The sequence below is a fragment of the Ciconia boyciana genome, chromosome 1 (genome assembly GCF_034638445.1).
Source record: "Ciconia boyciana chromosome 1, ASM3463844v1, whole genome shotgun sequence".
Taxonomy (NCBI): Eukaryota; Metazoa; Chordata; class Aves; order Ciconiiformes; family Ciconiidae; genus Ciconia; species Ciconia boyciana.
The window spans coordinates 135,943,323-135,963,183 of record NC_132934.1 but is presented as its reverse complement, the minus strand read 5'-3'; the positions used below and the strand labels follow the sequence as shown (position 1 = coordinate 135,963,183).

Sequence of the window (19,861 nt, the reverse complement as noted above, 5' to 3'; positions counted from 1 at the left end):
TCAATAAATCAAAAGAGAATTTTCTTGCTTAAATCAGTTATCTTCTTTTGTTGAGGGGTTGGTTGTTTAGTTCCACAGTTTTCATAAGCAGCTCTGTATCCAGCAGAAACAACATCTTGTAAAGCAATTTGCTGGCATTGCCCTCTCTCTCTCAGCTGGTCTCTGTGGGCAGAGACACCAAGAGACGCATCTAACAGAGAGGGAATTACTGCCCTCCCACGTCTCTCCAGCCCCGCAGTGTACACGCTGGATGCTGGCAGACACCCCTTGGACTTCTGACTGTACAGGGATCTCCATATGCTCACTTCCAGTAAAGAGTTCCTGTTGTGTAGGCACACACAAGGGCACCCAGATCATTACATGATTGTTACTCCTCTTGTTGAGGAGACAGAAGAAACAAACTGATGTAAATCAATTAAAAAAAACAAAACAAAAAAACCAAACTAAAGATGGTGACCATGTTAATTTACATCTTCTCCTACTTTGTGAAATCTCAGGCTCCTTCTCGCTAACCCTCAAGTGAGTAGAAAAATAATTGCAAGAGTCCAACTCTACCTTAAAACATTAGCAAAAGGCAAGATTTGCACAGTATTTGCATCTTAGTCTTATCTTTGCTATAGGTCTATTTGATGGAATTATTCTGTACACTACCTGCCTGTAGGCAGGATTGCAGACAGACTTCAGTCCAAAACTCCATAGTATCAGACAATCCACAAAATTAGTGCTATAATTTAAAAAATGAATGAAAAATCAAAAAAAGAGTATAAGCCATTTATTTTTGAGCAAATATTCTATACAATTGTGGCTTGACTACCATTAAACTGCTAACAAAATAATAGAAAGAATCTCATAAAATATATTCCTGACAATGTTTCAAGTCCTGCATTACATTTGGAATGGTTTCAAATATAGAAAAAGGTCCAAACCTCACCTATAATGAGCTTATTCAGTTTGCATCTTGTACAACTTTTACAGTTTATAACTGGGTAAGTGTTGATGCATAAAGCTGTAATTCACCAGTGTTGATCACAATTTATATTAAAATAAATAAGCAAATATACTGAGATGATACAAGCTGAGCATACAGAATTCATCCTAATTACACTTGATCAGAGGGATTCAAGTAAACAGAGTCACACTATGAAATTTCCAAAAGAAAAACAATCAAGAAGCAACACCCTCACTGCCTTCTCTGAGCAATTTTCTCCTAGTATTAACATTACTCCTATAAACCCATTGGCTGAAGTTACAAAATAAGATGCTTAAAGGTAAATAATAAAACTAGTAGGTAAAAAAATGTTTCTTCATCATCTAAAATACAATAACCTGGATCTTCAGCTTTCAGATGTGTTACCAAAACTGGGATTCTTCACACTTTAATCTTAAAAAGTTAAGCACTGGGTTAATTTTCTGTTCCCTGCCTGTTCAATGCAGATTCAGCTTAACCAAGATACTGATTTTAGAAGGCTCCACCTATCCAAGATGTGTGTTTCTGTTCCATGTATAAAGACAGCTGTCTATTTTTCTTCCCCAGCAGGAGGGAAAGAATATAGAAGGCCATCTAAAACCAGCCAGTGAATTTTTACATGGCTCAAATTATGTGTGATGGATTGAGTCGATCAGTGAAGATTTCTACGTGTCTTTATCACAAGGGGAGTTATGGCTTTAACTGTGTTTGTCATTTTGTCCCGTTAGGGTACAATTAATGTCCCATAAAACCAACAGGACTGCTCTTGCTGTATTTGTTCAGCACAAAAAAATCAAACCATCATACTGGATACCTATAGCCAGCAGTCATGTTGTCCAGCCAAGGATTTGATTTGTCATTTACATCAAATATGAGTATCCAGGTAGCATTTGATCCATCCTCTTTAACTTCCCATATGTGAAAGGAAGGCTTGCACTGCACACACCGGCACACTAGTAAACATCAAAATGAGTTTGTGTATTTGAAGGCTGCTGGCCTCTCCACTTACGAGATGAGGACTTGTATATCTCATCGCTGGCGTTAACAATGTCGTCACAGTTTTCATGCACCAAGCCCACTCTTGCAGGAGTCCTCACAGTGAAGTCAAGAAGAAAAGGATCTCCAAAAGCGCTGAAGCGCTTGGTCCCCGCAGGGGAGGCGGTGGGTACGCTGCTGCTCCCAGGCAACGCGGGTGCACCTTGGTTCGGAGCTGGAGAGGGGACAGGGCGGCAGGCAGAGGAGCCAGAGCTTCAGCATCTTTGCTACCGCATGTATCGGGCAGCTGATATTCCCAGGGGAGTACCCGGGACAGCACTTAGGTTTGTGGCAGCAGGACATGTTTCTGGGAGGGAAAGAAAAACACCCAGTGTTGAAGATTAGCTGGAGGAAATATTTGTTCTTATGACCTCGGTGGAATAAGAACCACACGTCATGTTTGTTTGAGAGACATGCACGCTGAGCCAGCAGCTCAGCAACTGAGCGGGGGGAAGAAATTACCCATTATCTTTTTAATTTGGGGTGGGCTTTAATTTCAGTATTTTCATTGTTTATTTTATGACCCCGCATTAGAGGTGTTATTATTACCACTCCCATGGAAAATACTATGAATGAGGTAGCACCTCTCCAAGAAAAAAAAATTATCTCAGTCTTAGGATGATCTCTTTTCTTGGGTGGGGAAAGGGGATAGAAGCTGTTGTTTTTCTGGTGCACGCTGAGAAATGCTTCAGAAATATCACCTAATTTTCAGGGCAGAAAGGGGGAGCACTCAATGCCTGCCACTGACAGCCAGTTAGCCTGTGTCCTTGAAAAATAATATGCTACAAGGAGAAAATGCGTAGTACTGAAGTGTGGCTCCCTTATGTCTCAAAGCATCAGGAATAAGTGATTTTAATGGATGATTAAAAACTTTCCCCCCACTATTATTGCACTGTAGGGAGCTGCCATCAGCAATGACCTACTTGATGTCATGGCAGAAATGCGTGTTTCAGATGCTGGCCTAAATGCAGATGATTGCTGGTTGGTGCTCATCTGTCCGCAGTGTGATATACTTAGAAAATAAATAACATCTGCCAGAGGGCCTCTCTTCCTTTGCAGCTAGGTTCAGTTGGGTTCCCTTTCCTTATCCGTACAGTGGTGTGGGTACAGCCCTCACAGATGACAGGCACATGAGCGCTGCTTACAGAGAAAGTGTAGCTATCCTTAGTAGCCTTAATATATACGTGAAGTGCTGTTAGTGCTGGGCTGGGATGTGCATTTTCTTTGTAAGGGGCTGTCAACCACGAGCCCTCTGAAACTGTGCCAGGACAGAGAGAATCGAGAGATCTATTTTAAAACACTGTGTTCATTTTCTACACTTTCTAGGGGGCTCTTGAGTCACATTTTCAAGCTTCACCATGCAACCATGCAGAATCGTTCCTTTCCAAATGATGGATCTGCCAGGGGTGGTGGCAGTGAGGACTGAGCGAGTCGGTCAGTCCTGTGCTTCTTGGACCCAGGGCTTTACTAGGGACCAGCAACTATCATAAATTAACATTGCAGGCATCGGCAGCACTACTGATGAGAAGAGTCTTTCCTCAACGAACCTTGCTGTGTTATTAAAGGCACCATTTTGAACATGAAAGGCTTAAACGTGGAGAAGGAAATGTTTCAGCTCATCCGGGAGGAGAAGTCCAGTTATTTTTTGATGCTGCTTGTGTCCAAAGGACCTCCTGATGCACAGGCGGCACAACTGCATCAAGGACAGCGGCCCTGGAGAAAGAGCCGGGAAGAGGTTACACATGTGGGGTTACACATGGGGCTTTATCACCCCAAAATTGTAAAGCTGAAACAGCAGCTGTGCATTACCACTCCCCCAACTCCTGCAACCCACCTCGCGCAGGGGGTGCGTGGCCACCCCAGGACGCTCAGCAGTGGAGAGCCAGACCTGTCCCACCAAAGGACATCAGCCCGCCTGCAATTCAATTCAAGCCTGGTCTCTGTCATTACACAGCCGCAATTAGCGTTAGCAGCATCATTCTTTCCCCTTTAAGCTGCACGAGTGTGAAGTGGTTTGTGTTGTCTGAGAAGAAGAGATGATGATGCTTCCTTCAAAGTCCTTTCCCCCCCTGGCTCCCCCAGTGCGATCCAAGTTTGCAGCCCACTGCCTTCTTGAGACATATTTCATAACAGTAACAAACGCATAGCAAAAGAAATACTATATAATCCTTTATTTAAACCTTCCAGATTAACCAGTCCCATGCTGATAAATACAAGCCCTGCTGAAGAACCTGTGGTGCTTTTTTTTTTATTTAAGTATATTGGCATTAAACGCTTACTTGGGGGGGCTTATCCTTGTCACAAAGAGGTAGATCCTGCGTGATGCTTTTAGCTGTGGCACCGTTCAACGTTCAGCCCCCCCAAGATGTCATTTGCACCCCGGTGTGCAGCACGGAGGGGTGACAGGCGCAGTGGGTCACGGGGGGCTGTGGGAGGGCAGATAAGGGGGCAAAGCAGGGGCAGCAGCGAGTGTGGACGTGGGGGTTAGGTGCTGGGAGTGGGGAGGAGATAAGAAGAGACACTGTAGAAAGCAAGAGGGAGGTAAGTGAGCTGGGAGGGGACACTTTAGGTGCCACCCCCATGCCTGCCTGCTGGGTGGATAAGTTAGCGTTCACCAGAGAGCTGAAATGTTAGTGCTGGTGGAGGAGTGAAGCTCAGCAGGAAGGAACAGGGGCTGCAGCAAAAATGCGGTGAGGTGGCAGCTTTAATCAGCTTTTGAGTCTTCCCTCACGCGGGCCACCACGTTTCCAGCAGCCTGCAAGGCTGAAAACTGCTGCACTGTTTGAAGGGCTGTGCAAAGGGCTGCACCCTCCTGCTGGGAGTCAGGGATGATTTACCCGATGCTTGGATACAAGACAGCAAGGCAAGCTGATACAGGGCAAGTGACGCTGGCTATTGCAGTATCACACTGCACGTGTGGTTGGCCACTCTGATCCCACAGATAAATGCCCTGCCTGTAAAAAAGTTTCCATTAAAAAAACCCCAAAAACCTCAAAAACTAAACACACATCAAAACACGAGCAAGTGTCTCTACACTGAAAAAATATTTAGCAACTACAAGCATACTCTTAAAAAAAAAAAGTGCATTTTTGGCTGATTAGCTAATTCTCCCACCCACACGTAGGACTCTCCCTGCAACGCAAGCAGGGTAGACGGTGGTCTGGCAGCATGGTGAAGTCCTGGGAAGGGAGACCACCACATGTACTACACCTGCTCTGGGCTAGTTCTAGGGCAACTCTGGGTCGGCACACTCACCAACTCATCTCTGGTGGAAAAACACAGTCCCTCCAGCCTGCCCTGGCCGTGGGCACGGGGCTGCTGCCCCCCAGCATTTGGGGAGAGGAGCCCTGTGTGGGAGTGGGGCAGGAGAGCAGCAGCTGTGCCGGTGCTGAGTGGCCGTGGGGCTGGCGAGGTGACTCTGATCCCCACAGCACAGTGCCAAACCTCCCTGTGAAACCAGAGGGGTAATATTTGCACCACTCCCCCAGGTTGCAACCGTTCAGCCGGCCAAAGAAGTTAACACATCAGCTGCCCATCAGGCATGACCCTACTCAGAGAAGGGCATGCTGGAGAACATCAGAAAAAAACTATTCAGCAGCAAAATGCCCTTCAGCCATTTATCATTTCTGATTTCGATTGCTGAATTTCACTTAGAAAAGTTCCTTACTGCCCAAGCTCTCAGCTCAGCCCGAGCAGCGCTTCTTGGTCCGGCTCCACAGGGTGTGCCTGAAATGGTTTTCTATCTCAAATAAACAGGACACACGCGGTGCCACGGGAGTCAGGAATGTAACACAGCGGGGGTTGGAGCTTGAAAAGATCACCGCTCTGTGCACCGTGGATTAGGCTGGGAAACCAAATATCCGTTGCTCATACATAACATGCACAGCACAGTTGTTTTCACGCTATTATTTTCGTGTTACTATTTCAAGTAGGGCCTGATTCATCACTTTATTACTCCAGTTTTACCTTGGTGCAAATCTGTTCATGACAACAATCACATCGACATGTAACTGGAATAATAAAGTCATAGACCACACCATCAGCAACTTGTCGACAATAATGAAAATTATTTAGTAATGTGCAGTCTTCTGACTGAATGAGAACATCTAAAGAAGAACACAAAGTACACCAATGATTAGACACGAGAGACCTTAATCTAATTTTTCTGAAGATTGGTAAGTAAGATTTCTCTCCATAATTCATTAAAGTATTCATAACCAATAAAATAAAATGGATCTGGAAATATTTCATTTACAGGTACAAAATAAGCACTTCCTAAGGGTTAAGCCTACAGTTTGATACTGCTAGATTATTCAGCACATAATATTGGCCTTTAAAAAAAGCCTAGTTTATAAATGTATACACACACATATATATATTCATTATATCATTCTTGTGCAATTTTCCTTAATCTCCACAAAAAACCTAATATAGAGTCTTTCATTTTAAAGATACTTTTGCACCTACATAAGATCTTGGCCAAACAATAAAAGTAAAGGGCAAAGAACTAGAAGATCAGTGTTTCAATACACTTTTTTTCAGTATCACATACGTTAAAAATTTTCTGGTTGAAGTTTTGCATCTATGCTGAGACAAGTATCTGGCATGTACCTGACCATCAGCATACAGTATAACCAAAGATCCCAGTCCTAGCACTCACCACCTAGCCTCAGCTCCCATCAGAGGTGATTTTCTGCCTGCGTTTGTCAGCACGCTACAGATAACACTCCTGGGTCTACGCCTGTCTCAGAAACAAGGGAACTGAGAGACTCCCACTGACTTCCGTGCTTTAGGTAATCAGAAGAAGACACCATTAATTTCTAAGGAGCGTTTTGCTTGTTTTTTCACCCTAATCTCTACTTTGCATTATATTGCAAGCTCCATATGATTGCTCCCCTATGCAGTAGATTCACAACCTGGAGGTTGAAAGATCAGTTATTGCTGTTACCATTATCCCTATTAGTGCACCACCATATTCTGACTCTAGAAAACATAGTGTCCATATGTCAGCGAATGGAGGTAAGCTTAGTTATCTTCAGTTTTGCAGTGCTTGTAGCATGGAATAGCATAGCCTTTTGCAGCAGTTTGTGTAGTTTTTTCCTAACGAATCCCGAGTGAACGGATAAAACAAGCACTAAGGGGCACCTTCTTTCTGCAGGAAGAGTTGGCCCACAGGGCTGCTGGGTGGAACCAGCTCCATTGGCCTCTTGCTTTCGGCGTTCTTCACCCAAATGTCCGCTCCAAAGTCAATCAGCAACGTCACCAGCTCCGCACTGCAATTCCTGGCAGCCACGTGCAGAGGGGAGTCCAGGCCCTTGCCGCTGTTCACATTTGCTCCTGAACACCAAGAGATGAAAAGGAACAATGACAAAGAATAATGACTATACAGTAGCCTATTTCCATTTCCTGCACTAGCTGCTACTTCTCTGAATAATCCATAAATGCTGTAGCGTCTACCCAGAGGTGGATTTCCTTACGCTGGGGCTTGGTACTACAATTTGCACATGCGCAACTCACACTGGTTGAGGAGGAGTGGGGTTGTGACTAAGAAAATGATCCCAGAGGAACGGTGCATGAGGAAGTCCTTCATCCACAGCCCAGCCCATGCATATGTTGAAGTAGGACAAAGATGTAGTTCCACCTACAGCCCTCCTTTGCTCCCCATCCCAGTGCCCCATTCCTTTAAAAAGCAGGGTTTCGACCTGCTCTGTACTAGAGGCTTAAGCCGGTAGGATTTCCAAATGCCAAAGTATCTGTTGGAGAAAAAATGTGAGGATGGAAAGGTTCTAGAAGCCCTTGGTAGAGGAGGATATAAGCAAGCACCCCTGATGAGTGTTCCCCCATCCGTTATTCTGGGATAATGGCTCCTAAAACACCCTAAGAAGGGTGAGATGCAGAACTAATTCAAAACTATTTATAATGTTTTTATAGTACACATTCTCATATATAGAAGGCAGCAAAAACCAAAATGGCAGAAAACAGAAAATAATAGCCAAACATTTAATATTTAGATTAATTTTTATTTGACTTCTTCCAAAAAAAGATCACTGTGCTAAATAGTGCATAAGGTGGTCTACATGATGGTTGCTTGTTTTTTCCGAAGTGGCTTTGTTGGTCCATTGTTTTTGTACTAGCTATGTGGCTGTTTTAGGTTATATGGCCCCTTTGGTTAGAAGACATGCATTACTGTAGATAAAAAGAAGTGGTCTTGTATAATTATCCAAGTGCTTAGACCTATAGCTAGGTTTGTTTGATGCAAAGTATATAGTGCTGAACATTTTCCTGTGTTGGAAATATTTCAAACTTTTTATGAACTCAGTGGGAATTAAAAACATGTTTGCAGAAATACTGTGTAAAAATGATTAAGTAAGTCAATTGTTTTGGGTAAAGAGGAAGGAAAAGAAAAAAAGGAAATTTTTTCCTGGCCACTTCAAATAACTGCAGCATCACACACACAGACACATGGAAAGGATAGTGTTTGCTCCAGGCATGACCGGCCATGTGAAATCCAGGATCACCCATGATTTTGTTGGGAGCTGTAAAGCTGAGTTCCTGGGTCGAGAAGACTCTGGTTACCCTGCTAACCCATTTAACCCAGGGCTGCCATTAAGAGGAAACACCTCCAGGTCGCAGAGCAGGACCTCCTCTAAATCTTTACTGCAAAGAGAATCCAAAGATAGATGTTGCAGGAAATGAAAGTACATCATCCTTTATTTTTCTTTTTACCTGACTCAAGCAGCTTCTTGGCACAGTTCACTTGTTGGTTCTCACAAGCTACATAAAGTGGAGTACCCAGATGCTTGATGTCGTGATCTATATTTACCCCCTGGGATGCGAGGAACTCGACACATTGCACATGACCTTAAAAGGGATAAAGGAAGAGTCAGCTCACAGAGATCAGGCATTTTTTCAGCAAATTCTCTATTGCAGCAGTGTAATTTGGCAAAGATTCAATGTTTTGTCAAGAAATGGTAGTGTAATACTTTCATCCACTCCAGTGTTTCCAACCTGGAAAAGAGGAGCTGCAAAGCCACTGTTAGCAAAAACAGGCTAAAACCCTCGCATTTTATCTGACTCATTTCAGATGTCTACCGAAGACGAGACAAATCACGCTGTGTTTCTCTCCACTGCTTTTGAAGATAGCCACACGACTCCCTCAGATGTCCACATTGTAGGCAACTGACTTGGATAATGCAACCCCTTCCAGGTGTCACCACATGAACTCAGAGGCCCCAAGAGCCCAGCCGAGCTGCCCTCAGTGAGCACCAGGGGTGGGAGGAACTGCCCCACTCGTGATGAGACCAACTAGGAAAGTATTTCACATGACCCAAATCAAGAAAATTATCTTTTTTATCTCTCTGTTCCACTTCAACACGTTGCTAGTAACATGGAAAGGGGTGCTGATGTCCATGGGGTTACCTCTCTTAGCAGCTTCATGGATGGGAGATGCCAAGTCACAGGGCGGGTGTAGGCTGGCTCCGTGCTGCAGCAATAAATTCAAGCAAGCCACACTGCCACTGACACAAGCGTTGAACAACGGAGTGTGCCAGTCGACAGTAACTCCATTCACCTGGGGGGAAAAAACCCACAATCAGGCTTTTTATTCTTCTTCTCAATATTTCAAAATAGATTAAAATTATCCAGTTTCTCAACAGAAAATAGGGTTCTCAATACTTTTTATTTAATTCCTTGCAAAAACTGCCTACTGCTTCTGAGGATTACAAGTTTTTATTAAAAAGATCGTTAAAAAAATATTTTTTAAAATTGCCCCCAAGTCTCCTCCTGCAAATGTCTGTCTAACCAGTGCCGCTCCAGGGTCTCAGGAGTTATCAAGTTACTGAGTTAAATGTGTGCCCATTTCTCAATTATCGCAGCTGAAACACACCTGCCCATTGCCCTATCCTGAAATGGTCCATTTTTAGCTGAAAGTGTGCAGACCCCCTTTTAATAAAAAATTTAAACTGAAAAGTAACATATGTATAATGAGTTAATTTTCTTATTCATTACAATTTCAACATTAGCTTGAAAAGTAGAGGCCATGAGACACGCCCATTTCACCATCATACTTGTTTGTTGTTTCCCTTTTCTTCCCATTTTGTCGTCAGTTGATCCTAACAGTCCTACAGCTCTACTTACGACTCTACATATTGACACCAATGGGATTAGTGTGTGCAGAAAATAAAATGCACCCTTAATTGTTGCAGGATTATAAACCCTTTGCAAGAGGAACTTTCCCTTATTCTTTCAGTAAATGATGAGAACATTGCACCTTCATCTAACGAACAACAGTAACCGTTGTTTATACCTGTGCTTTTTGGATTGCTTTATCAAGAAGTGCGTTTTATAACATATGTACTTTAAGCTGAGCTAAGTGCAGAGTGTAAATCACAGTGATACTCTGTCATGGAATAGTACATCACCTAACATTAGAAAGTGATAATACAACATACTAACACTGGAGACAATGGTCTGTCCATCATGCACTCACCTGAGCACCATGTTTTAATAGGACACTGGCACAAGCAGCATGACCCCCTAGGCAGGCTTCATGGAGAGGAGACACCTGGTCTGCTGTAACAAGATTCACATCACTCCCCTGATGAATTAATAGAAAATATCATTGCAACCAGCTACCAAAACCCCCATACAAACAAAAAATCCCCAACCCTTTCTATAAGGACCTTTAAAGCTTTATGTAATCACGCCTTCCTCAACTGCCTGGAGTTGCTCATCTCAATAGGTAAGCAGAGAAAGAGGCTGTGGTGCTTTGGCTGGAGTGGACACTGGCACAGCACACCAGAGGTCATGCCTTCTACACACTGCTAATTGGGGCAGAAAGCTGTAGGCAGTGGACTGTCCGATGGGACAATACAGACATCCTTTTAGAAACTCAGCATAGTTTTATTTCTACTATACCATGAATAACAAACTCTGAAATAGAAAACAAAGGTTAAAAATTGCCACTGGCGTTCTTGGCAGGGTTGTGACTGCTGCCTTTTTACATCACCGCTCAAGCATTCTGACCTCCTGCCTGCTGAGTCCGCAGTTGTTTGACTGGATCGAATCCTGAAATGCTTTTGAGGTGTTTTCTGGTCTTTGGTCAGAGTGTGTCATGCTCTGAAGGAAAGCCAGCCCCTGCATTAGAAACTATTGGTTTGATTCTACAGGATATTTGTTTCTAGTAATCTTGGTGCTCCAGAAGGTTAAGCTGGAAGAGTCTCCAACTTTCCAATAACCCTTCCCTTTCTGTCAACTCCTCCACAGGCTCAATCCAAGAATTTTGAGTAAATGGAGCAGTGAGGTTCAGAAATCGCTTCTCCCTAGCTGTGCTCTTCTGCAGTGGGAGTAGGATACCCTTGGGTGCTTCACAAACAGATGTGTGGGTGGCTGAATTGAAGCCTCAACCGGAGCCTTGCCTGGGTCTGGAGCTGCCCCCCACCCGGGGCACCAAACGCTGCTCGCAGGCGCAGGAGCTGCAGAAGGAATCCCCCAGCCGCCCGGAGATCCCAGTGACTGGGGTCCCATTACTTGCACCAGAATTAAAGTATGACCCAGGATATGTCGATACATCATCAGCTTAGTGCACAGAGCTTGCACTAGTCAAGGAACTGCTTGCAGGAAAAAAAAAATCTGTTACACGCAGATTTCACTGCGTTCTAGTCAACATTATTTTCTCACCCTGAAGGTTTCACAGTAAAGCACAGACTGCATTCGACAACTGAACAAACCCAGCAGAGGGGTACCTGTTTGATGAGTTTCTTCAGAGTAAGCAGACGCCCATGGATAGAGGCATCGTGTAAAGGAGACCAGTCTGAAACAAAGTCTGTATAAAGAGAAAGACAGGAAAAAGGCTAACAACTCCATGAACTGTTTCATCAGCGTACTTTACTTCAACTGTGTGACCCCAGCAAGCCTCTATTCTTCTAACTTATTACTGGAGCTGCCAAGCTTTCCTTGGAGCAGCTGCCGGGAGGGAGTGAGACAAGAGGGCGGCTTCAATCTGGGTGTGTTTTTAACTCATCCCATGTTTGTGCTGGCCGCATTCCCCTTCAGAGATGAGAGAGGGATTTGCAGAACATCACCTTGCTCTGACTGAGCTTGCCCGTCGCTTTGAATTATTTCCAGTGCCTTTGTTTTCACAAGCTCATTACACTTTACCAATTAGCTCAGAAGGACTACATTTTGAAGAGGGTACGGCTGCTCAGTCATTTACCCCTGCTAAGAGCTGGGCTAGAGTCAACAATACCTAACGAGAGAAGGTACCAAAGTACAAGGAGATAAATTGTGTTACCTGTTGATTTTGCTCCTCGGTTTTCAGTGTTTGGTGTTAGCCTGTGCAGCGGTGCATTTTAAGTAATAGCTGCATTGCTATTACTAATATTGCTAATTTCTGCGTTGTAGAAACCACAAAGTGAGATACAGCACATATGGAGGGAAGCTCAAAGGAAGGGTCTGCCTCAGCTTGTAGGGACAGCCGAGGGGACGGGGTGGGACACAAGCTCCACGGCAGCGAGGACACAGGCCCAGCCTATGCGGGGTGAAGTAGGTCATAAACTGTTCCTACTATCCTGATAAATACACCGATACTTTAAGTGCCCATATAAAGCAAACAGATTCATGTTTGCTCTTATAAGGTCTTATGTGAAAGATTGACTTCAGGTCACCTTGCCAGACAACTGAGGAGGCATGAAAGGTCCGTGTCAGAAACTGAATTTTAACTAGTGTTCCCAAGTAATCTTGGTATCTAAAGCTTGATGTTCAGAAAGAAGCCACATGCCAAAAATAATTACTGGAAATGAGTCAGCATAGTTCCAGCTGGATCAAGGAGGTATGGGAGGGAATCCCTAGGGTTAAATTTGGTACCAAACCTGTCAAGTCATGTAGAGTGCTTTTCTGAAAGATCTTTTTTGCCAGGCACAAGCATTATTTGATGCATTTTACAAGATGTGTATCTTTCCTCAATTATGCTGAGTAACATGAAGGTCTGAGGAAATACTGCTAATGACTTTTATGTTTCACTTCTCTAGTTGCTGTATTTGTTCTTTATTTTAATATAGTGAAACAAACTAGCTTAGTGCTAAGAACCATACAAATATTAATAGAAAGGGATCTTCAGTATTACAGATTTTATGGCTCAGGGCCAGCTAACAGCAATAATCCCTCTGGGAGACATTTACCTCCTTCAGTATTCATTGCCTCAAGACTCGGTGTCTGGTCTACGTTAATGGCCCAGGTTCCCTGTGGGAAGGAAGAGAAGCATTTCCAGAGGGCATTTCACCCAGCTTCTTTTGGAAACACATTTTGCTGCTCTCTGGAGATGTCCCACTCTCCTTCCACTAACTACAGAGAAAACCGCAATGACCAGGTTGGACGAGTTGCTGAGGTTTTCAGGGACTGGACTAGATCATATGCATAGAATAGGATGCTTAACAGCGAGAAGTCCGCCTTCAGCAACAAAACCTAATAAGCCACCGTAATTCTTTAAAATAACTTTTACAGATCAGCTGATGATGTCAGTGCTTACGCAAGATCCACAGATCCTGCCTTGTCTCAGGTATGAACAAGCATGCGAGAGCCGAACCCCTCATGGCTGATGTCCTGCCCCTTCTGACTTTGCCATGATGTGCTGGGTCAGGGTGATAACCAACTGTGTCAGCCATCACTCAGCCTGTTGGGTGCTCTCTCACCTTCAAGTGTGCTCAGTAAAGGACATCAAATTTAAACAAGATAAGATCTAGTATAGTGAGACTTACAATGGTTTTGTGATTCAAAAATTCTGCACGAAGTAAATTGTGACCTGAAGATAGTGGTAACTGAAATGTGTTGTGTCTATCACACACAGAAGATCTTTGCCTGCATAGCTATGTTAGGTAGGGGGGTGATTTTTTGCGGGCATAGCAGCTGCAAAAAGCCTGCTATTGATTTAGTTATTCTGGCAAGACTCTTTTATGACTATGCAATACATTTGTCTAGAGTTGTTCATGTAGGCAAAAGGATATTTCTGCTAATAACATATACCATTTTTGAGCCACTCAATGTCCATCACAATGCTTATCTGCACACTTTAGCAAATATGTACATATTGCATCTTACTGTCTCTGAACAATGGCTCATTGATGGACTAAACTAGGGTAAATTTTAGTGTTTCCCTTCTTGGACGCAAAAAATGTGGGTGTCTGTAACAAGCAGCTGCTCAAATTGGTAGTAGTCACACACACATCACAAGAGGGAACCCAACTGGTCCTTGTCATAGTTCCTATTTGAATGAAGTAATTAAAAAAAAAATCTATTGGAATGATCAAGACTTCACCTTCTCTTGTGAGAATCCTTCCCTAACAGTGCTCCAGCATGCTCCTGGCTCACAGGAGAATCCCAGTGACATCCCAGAAATAACTTCAAGGTGGGTTTGAAGCATGAAGGGGGTGAGCTGTGGGCAGCAGAAGGCCCTTAGGAACAGGGGTCTCTTCAGGGATGACTGGCCAAGCAGCTGATTCATGATTTTCACCATTTCTCCTCATTTCCCTGTCTCTGGTTATGACTGCTACCTAGTTAGGGGAAGGGAAAGGGAGAAGGTGTGTATAAAATACTAGATCATTCATTGGTTTAAGCTAGGTTTACATTTACTTGATCTGAGCTATCACTGGGCACCCCTTGGGGCCAAAAAGGAGGTTTATTTTCTGTCCACCGAGACTGACCATAATTAGAAACAGGACACAGATCTGGTTGGAGCTTCTGTTACCTGGTCAGTATATCCTGCTCATGGTTGCAGTTAAAATGACTACCAGCTTTGAATTCTGAAGGAGAGATGCCTTGGAGGGCAGGCTGGGAGGGACCGTCAGCCCTGGGGCTGTGCCTCCTCTCATCACGGGGCACAGTCTCGTTCCTGCACTCTCCCCGGGGAGAAAGCTTGGCACCTTCTCCCGCTCTTGGCATGGATCTGCTATAGCTGTGGGTTCGGGTCTTTTCCTTCAGATCATAAGTTTGTTGCCAGGGAACTGGGAAGGTGTTTGGTGATCTATTGACTGTGGCCTACAGACTAGATGTTTGGTGGACACTTTGAAACCTGCCATCTATTCCACTGCTGCCTGTCACTGTGAGACCCTGTCAGAGACTGTGCAGACTTGGTAGGTAAATCTGCACTGCCAAGTAAAGAAAGCCAGGAGGATAATTCAGCATTGAGCTTTAAGCAGGTGAAGATGCGAAGGCAAGTCAGTCTGCACCATTTGGTCTCAAAGACAGAAATGGTTCCAATCTCTTTTATTTAGCAGTATAGAAATAGCTCAAAAGACAAGACTCCACGAGTCAGGTGATCTTTTCCAGTCTTGTATTACTTTCACTATGAAAGTCAAAGGGAAAAAACCAAGAAACTGAGAAGCAAGTCAAACTTCACAGGCACAGAAAGATTCATCAACTCAGACGTCTTTCATATTTGGAAGAAGCCTCAAAATTAGAAGGCCAAAGGATGGAAGAGACGTAACCCCAATACAGCTTTATGCGCGGTACCAAGTGCATGAAATGAACAGGGGAATGAACTCAGGAAATCTGGGTAATGTACACTAATCAGTTTTTAAAGAAAATGGTATTCTTGGTTACTGGCATAATTTGAGCTCTGCCTGCCTCCTTCTATGTTCCACGGGCCATGTCCCACAACAAACATGTAGTTCCAGTAGGTTCACAAACATCCTTTGCCTTTAGCAAATGGACAGCCATTTCCAGAATCTATGGTTCTGGTCTCATAAGGATAGCCAAACTATGCTACAATTATTAAAGCACAGTATTATTAATTGACTAAAATAGCTTTGCTTTAAAAGTGATGTGTGTCAAATGTTTTTTATCTGACCATGCTGTTGTTCTTGCTGATCCTGCCTGCATTACCATTAGTTGTGTATCCAGGCTCTGTAAAAAGCTTTTGATTTTCACATTTAGAAACTAATGCCATTGCCCAATCTGCATGAGTTGCAAGGGAAGCATGTTTATAGTAATTCTAAAAATCTAGTTTGAGGAACAAGTTTTGTGAGCTGCAGCTTGATCTTTTTTTGGCCACACAGGCAGGGTTTTGTGCAAACTAGCAAGCTGTTATATCGAGGTGTGAGCACTCTGGTGACAAAGAGGGAGGTGCACGGCCATGCCATCACATCCATGTGCAGAATTTATCTATTCATTGCTTGCTTGAGAAAATGCAGGTTTCTACTGGGACTCTAAAAAAGAGCCAGTCCAGACCATAGTCATCTGTGGACTTGCCATTAGCTTGCAATTTTGCCAAGTCTTAACAATTAATTAAAAGTTTGACCACATAAGCATCAACATGTGAGTGGAAAATAAAAAGACCTATGTGCCAACACATTGTAATACAGCTGGGAATTCTGTACTGAGAGGAACCAAGGCTTTTATTCTAAATGGAAGTGGAGGCCTATGGTAGCTTCACACTAGCCTCCGATACATTGGAAAGAGGGGGTTTAAAGGCCTGTCTGATGACTAATTGCCGCGACGTACTTCCAAATCTGCCACCGTGAACAGCACGGCCCCGAGCTGCCATCTCTCCTGCTCAGCTCTGTCCGCAGCAAACACCTCTGCCCTGAAGCAACGCCGGGGAGGCACCCTCCCTGCAGGGGAAGGCAAATTTCCCCAGTTCCTGCACCCAGGGCATCACGCTCCGGCAAACCACAAAGTTTCCGTTTTCTGCCTGCTGCAGACTGGAGCTCCTGTTTCTCGCCTGGAGGAGGAGGGAGGCTGCAGTGGACGTTGGGGTCTCACTCCCTCCTTCTGCACAGCACAAGAGGCATGCCGTCCGTAATACAAATGATCAGTATTTATACCATACACAGGCTTTTGATTAAAGTCTAAGCAAATGCCAGTGCTATCTGTCCATGGACATTTTAAATCCTGAAATAGTGACTTCCAGGGAAGTCCTCAAAACACTTTGCCCATCAGAGCTGCCCGTAAAGGAGCAAGGCCAGTGTACACAGGTGGCACAGCTGTATGTACCGCCACAGCACCAAGGATTTCTGGTTACCAAAAATGTGTACAACTGCTCTTTCACAGAGGAACGAGACCTTTTATCCAAATTTGAAATTTACCCCCACCTTAGTAGTCCACAGGCAAGCTGAGTCAGGCCTCAGGACCTTCAGCATCTAGACATCCAAAAACCCACTGGCTTTCAGTGGCATTAGGTCACCTAGCTCCCCTTTCACCACTGAAAATCCCAGCCAGCCCAGAGGTTACATTAAACCTCTGGTCATATTTTATTGCACTGCCATCACTTGGGCACATGAACGCTGGCAAAGTGTTGCCAGCATGCAAGAGGAAGCTTTATATCAATAACCACACAAACCCTGACTGCTCCCTGTGGACAACATAGCATTCACAGGACCTTTCTAGAAGAGCACTCGTTTTTGTGGTGATAGCTGAAAGTACCTTTTTCCAGCCTCTGACCGTGTGGAGGGTGTTTCACACTCTGGGGCTGTCCCCAGGCTGGTTTCCTTCCGTGTGGTGCAGCTCACAAGGGGCTTTGAAATCCTTTTGGCAGAGGTATGCTCTTGCATACACATTTGTACACACATATGCTTATGGCATTATCTATAAGAGTATTACAAATGGAATTTTTCATATTCTAAGGCTTTCCCCTAAAGTTTGTGATATATGTAGCCAGAGCCTAATACATTCCTGCTGTGTGTTGCCAGCAGAGCTTATTGACTCTACTAAGGAGCAAGCAGACACAAGAGGAATGGACTGAACTCTGATTTTCAAAGAACCAGCTGATCTGTGTGCAGTGGTGCAGCGTGTGGGCTCCTCTCCTTCCAGCCTCCATTTTGCTGGAGCTCTTCGGTGCAGACCTGATTCGGTTCATACTGTTAATAACATTGCCGTCCCTTCCCTCCCACCCCAGCCTCAGTATGTACATATGTGACATACATGAGGAGAGGCAGATAACAGAGCAGATGATACACTGATCATCTAGTTTTAGGGTCTTGTTTTCCTATTTGGTATGAATGATAGTGTCCTGAACAGCCCAGGAAAGGAGGGAGGACAGTGTAAAGTCATGTTATCTTAACTGACCTAATTCCCTCTGCACTCGCCATGAGCTGAAGGAGTAGCTTCTCAGAAAACAGAGCTACAGGGAACACGTCCAGCTAAACTGTTATGTGAAGTTAAATTACTTATCTTTTGTCACTATGTCATATTTTCAATGGCTCCAGGCCAGACAACAGAGCAGTGATCACAGTGAGGTCATTTGGCTGAATAACTGTTCACCAGTGACCACAACATCATTGGTCACAACTGACCACAATGCCCTGGCCATTGCAGAAGAACCTGATAGGGCTGGTGGCTCAGACTGGGCAACAGCACTTGGATCTGCTCATCTGAAATAAAAAAGAAAAGGAAAAAAGGAAAAAAAGGAAAAGGAAAAGGAAAAGGAAAAGGAAAAGGAAAAGGAAAAGGAAAAGGAAAGGAAAAAAGGAAAAAAGAAAAAAGAAAAAAGAAAAAAAGAAAAAAGAAAAAAGAAAAAAGAAAAAAGGAAAAAGGAAAAAAGAAAAAAGAAAAAGGAAAAAAGAAAAAAGAAAAAGAAGAAAGGAAAGGAAAGGAGGAAAGGCAGGAGGAAGGGAAGGAAAAGAAAGAAAAAGAAAAGAGGAACTGAGCCAGTGCTGAGCTTCCAGCTGGCACTAATCTAAGTCAAACGTGCCACATTGCAACTTCTTTTTCAGCATGCTGTGTTTCAAATGCTGCATTTGTTTCCGCTTGTACCAACTGCAATAAAGAATCAGACACTCTTCTCTGCTGCACCAAAAAAGCAACCAAAAATTCAGTATCAAATCGGAACAGCTTATTAAAATCCCTTCTGAAGTGCGAGGGCATAGGGACGTTGTGTGGGACTGACTGTGGACCTGCACTGGAAGCAGGACATCAGGATGAGCACGGCACCGTAGCCTGACCCTGCCCTTTGCTGCTGCTGGCAGAGGTGAAGGCTTGAGGCAAGGCAGGAGCGTTACTTACCCCTCATCAGTGGGTTTGATAGAGACATTGCAGATGCTTGGCCTCCGGCTCCTTGCGATTTGCTGGTGTTTTGATTTGTTCCCTCATCATCCATCTCGGCCCCGTCTGTCCAATTTCTGTTTTTTCACTTCGTGGTCGGTCTCGAGAGTTCAAATTCCATCGTCCCCGGCAAGCCCCCGGCAGTGGGAGTAATTTATTAAGCAGACTCTGCACGCACGAGTCAAACAGACCTTGCAGCAGACTGGGACGTGGTGCCAGCAGCACTTCATGCAGAAACTCGAGTACCTGGGTTGGGATCTAACGAAACAGCTCCCTGGCTGCCCTGGGAGACAGCCAGCGATCCGGCCAAGCGAGAGATGTGCCTGATGTCACATCCTCTCCAACGCGGCGCCCAATCGGGGCGCCCGCCGTCCGTTTTTATCAGGAAGGAAATTCTTAGTTTGCCAAAAAAACAAGACAGAAAGAGCCAGTTCAACTAGTTGAGCAAACTCTGCCTGCAGGGGATTTGCAAAGAAAACCCACAGAAATACGAGCGCGCGCGGATCTGCACCGCTCCCGAGCAAGTTGTTTGCCGGCAACTTTGCCGCGTACCTCCCTGTACGCTGTGCAAAACCACCCCTCTTATCTGCCAAGCCCTGATGGTATGCAAGAAACGGAGAGCCGAACGTCTGCTGCGCAGCAGTGGTCACCGCATACCCTACGGATATTGAAACCACATGTCTGGGGAGCTGCGCTTCCCACTGGAGGCCCTGTGTTGTCTCCATGGCATGGAAATCGCAGCATGAACGGGATCATTTCCTTCCCCCCAGTTCAATCAATTTCACTGAGTCGCAGGCACATCAGGGGTTTCGTATCTGAGCAGTGCCC

General features: G+C 44.5%; 1 protein-coding gene across 2 annotated transcripts; it reads right to left on the bottom strand.

Moving 5' to 3' along the window:
* Positions 1–781: 781 nt before the first annotated feature.
* ASB9 (ankyrin repeat and SOCS box containing 9) lies at positions 782–19,394 on the bottom strand. Of its 2 annotated transcripts, XM_072849392.1 has the most exons (9): positions 18,995–19,394; positions 11,746–11,825; positions 11,027–11,137; positions 10,491–10,598; positions 9,422–9,572; positions 8,729–8,863; positions 7,148–7,339; positions 3,550–3,715; positions 782–2,309 (listed from the first exon to the last, which is right to left on the bottom strand). In XM_072849392.1, exons 1-8 carry the CDS (start codon positions 19,086–19,088, stop codon positions 3,591–3,593), a joined length of 996 nt encoding a protein of 331 aa, XP_072705493.1. In that variant the 5' UTR covers positions 19,089–19,394; the 3' UTR covers positions 782–2,309; positions 3,550–3,590. The 2 variants fall into 2 exon arrangements, with proteins under 2 accessions (XP_072705493.1, XP_072705499.1); XM_072849398.1 differs by lacking the exon at positions 11,027–11,137 and having other exon boundaries at positions 18,995–19,389.
* Positions 19,395–19,861: the final 467 nt, after the last annotated feature.

What these genes read in the sequence shown, in the direction of transcription:
- ASB9 (XM_072849392.1), bottom strand. Translation starts at nt 19,088, where the DNA reads ATGGATGATGAGGGAACAAATCAAAACACCAGCAAATCGCAAGGAGCC. An exon ending in CAAGAAGCTGCTTGAGTCAG is followed by an intron (nt 7,340 to 8,728) that starts GTAAAAAGAAAA and finishes CTTGGTGTTCAG; the next exon opens with GAGCAAATGTGAACAGCGGC. An exon ending in ACTCTTCCTGCAGAAAGAAG is followed by an intron (nt 3,716 to 7,147) that starts GTGCCCCTTAGT and finishes CTCTTTCTCCAG; the next exon opens with GGCCGCTGTCCTTGATGCAG.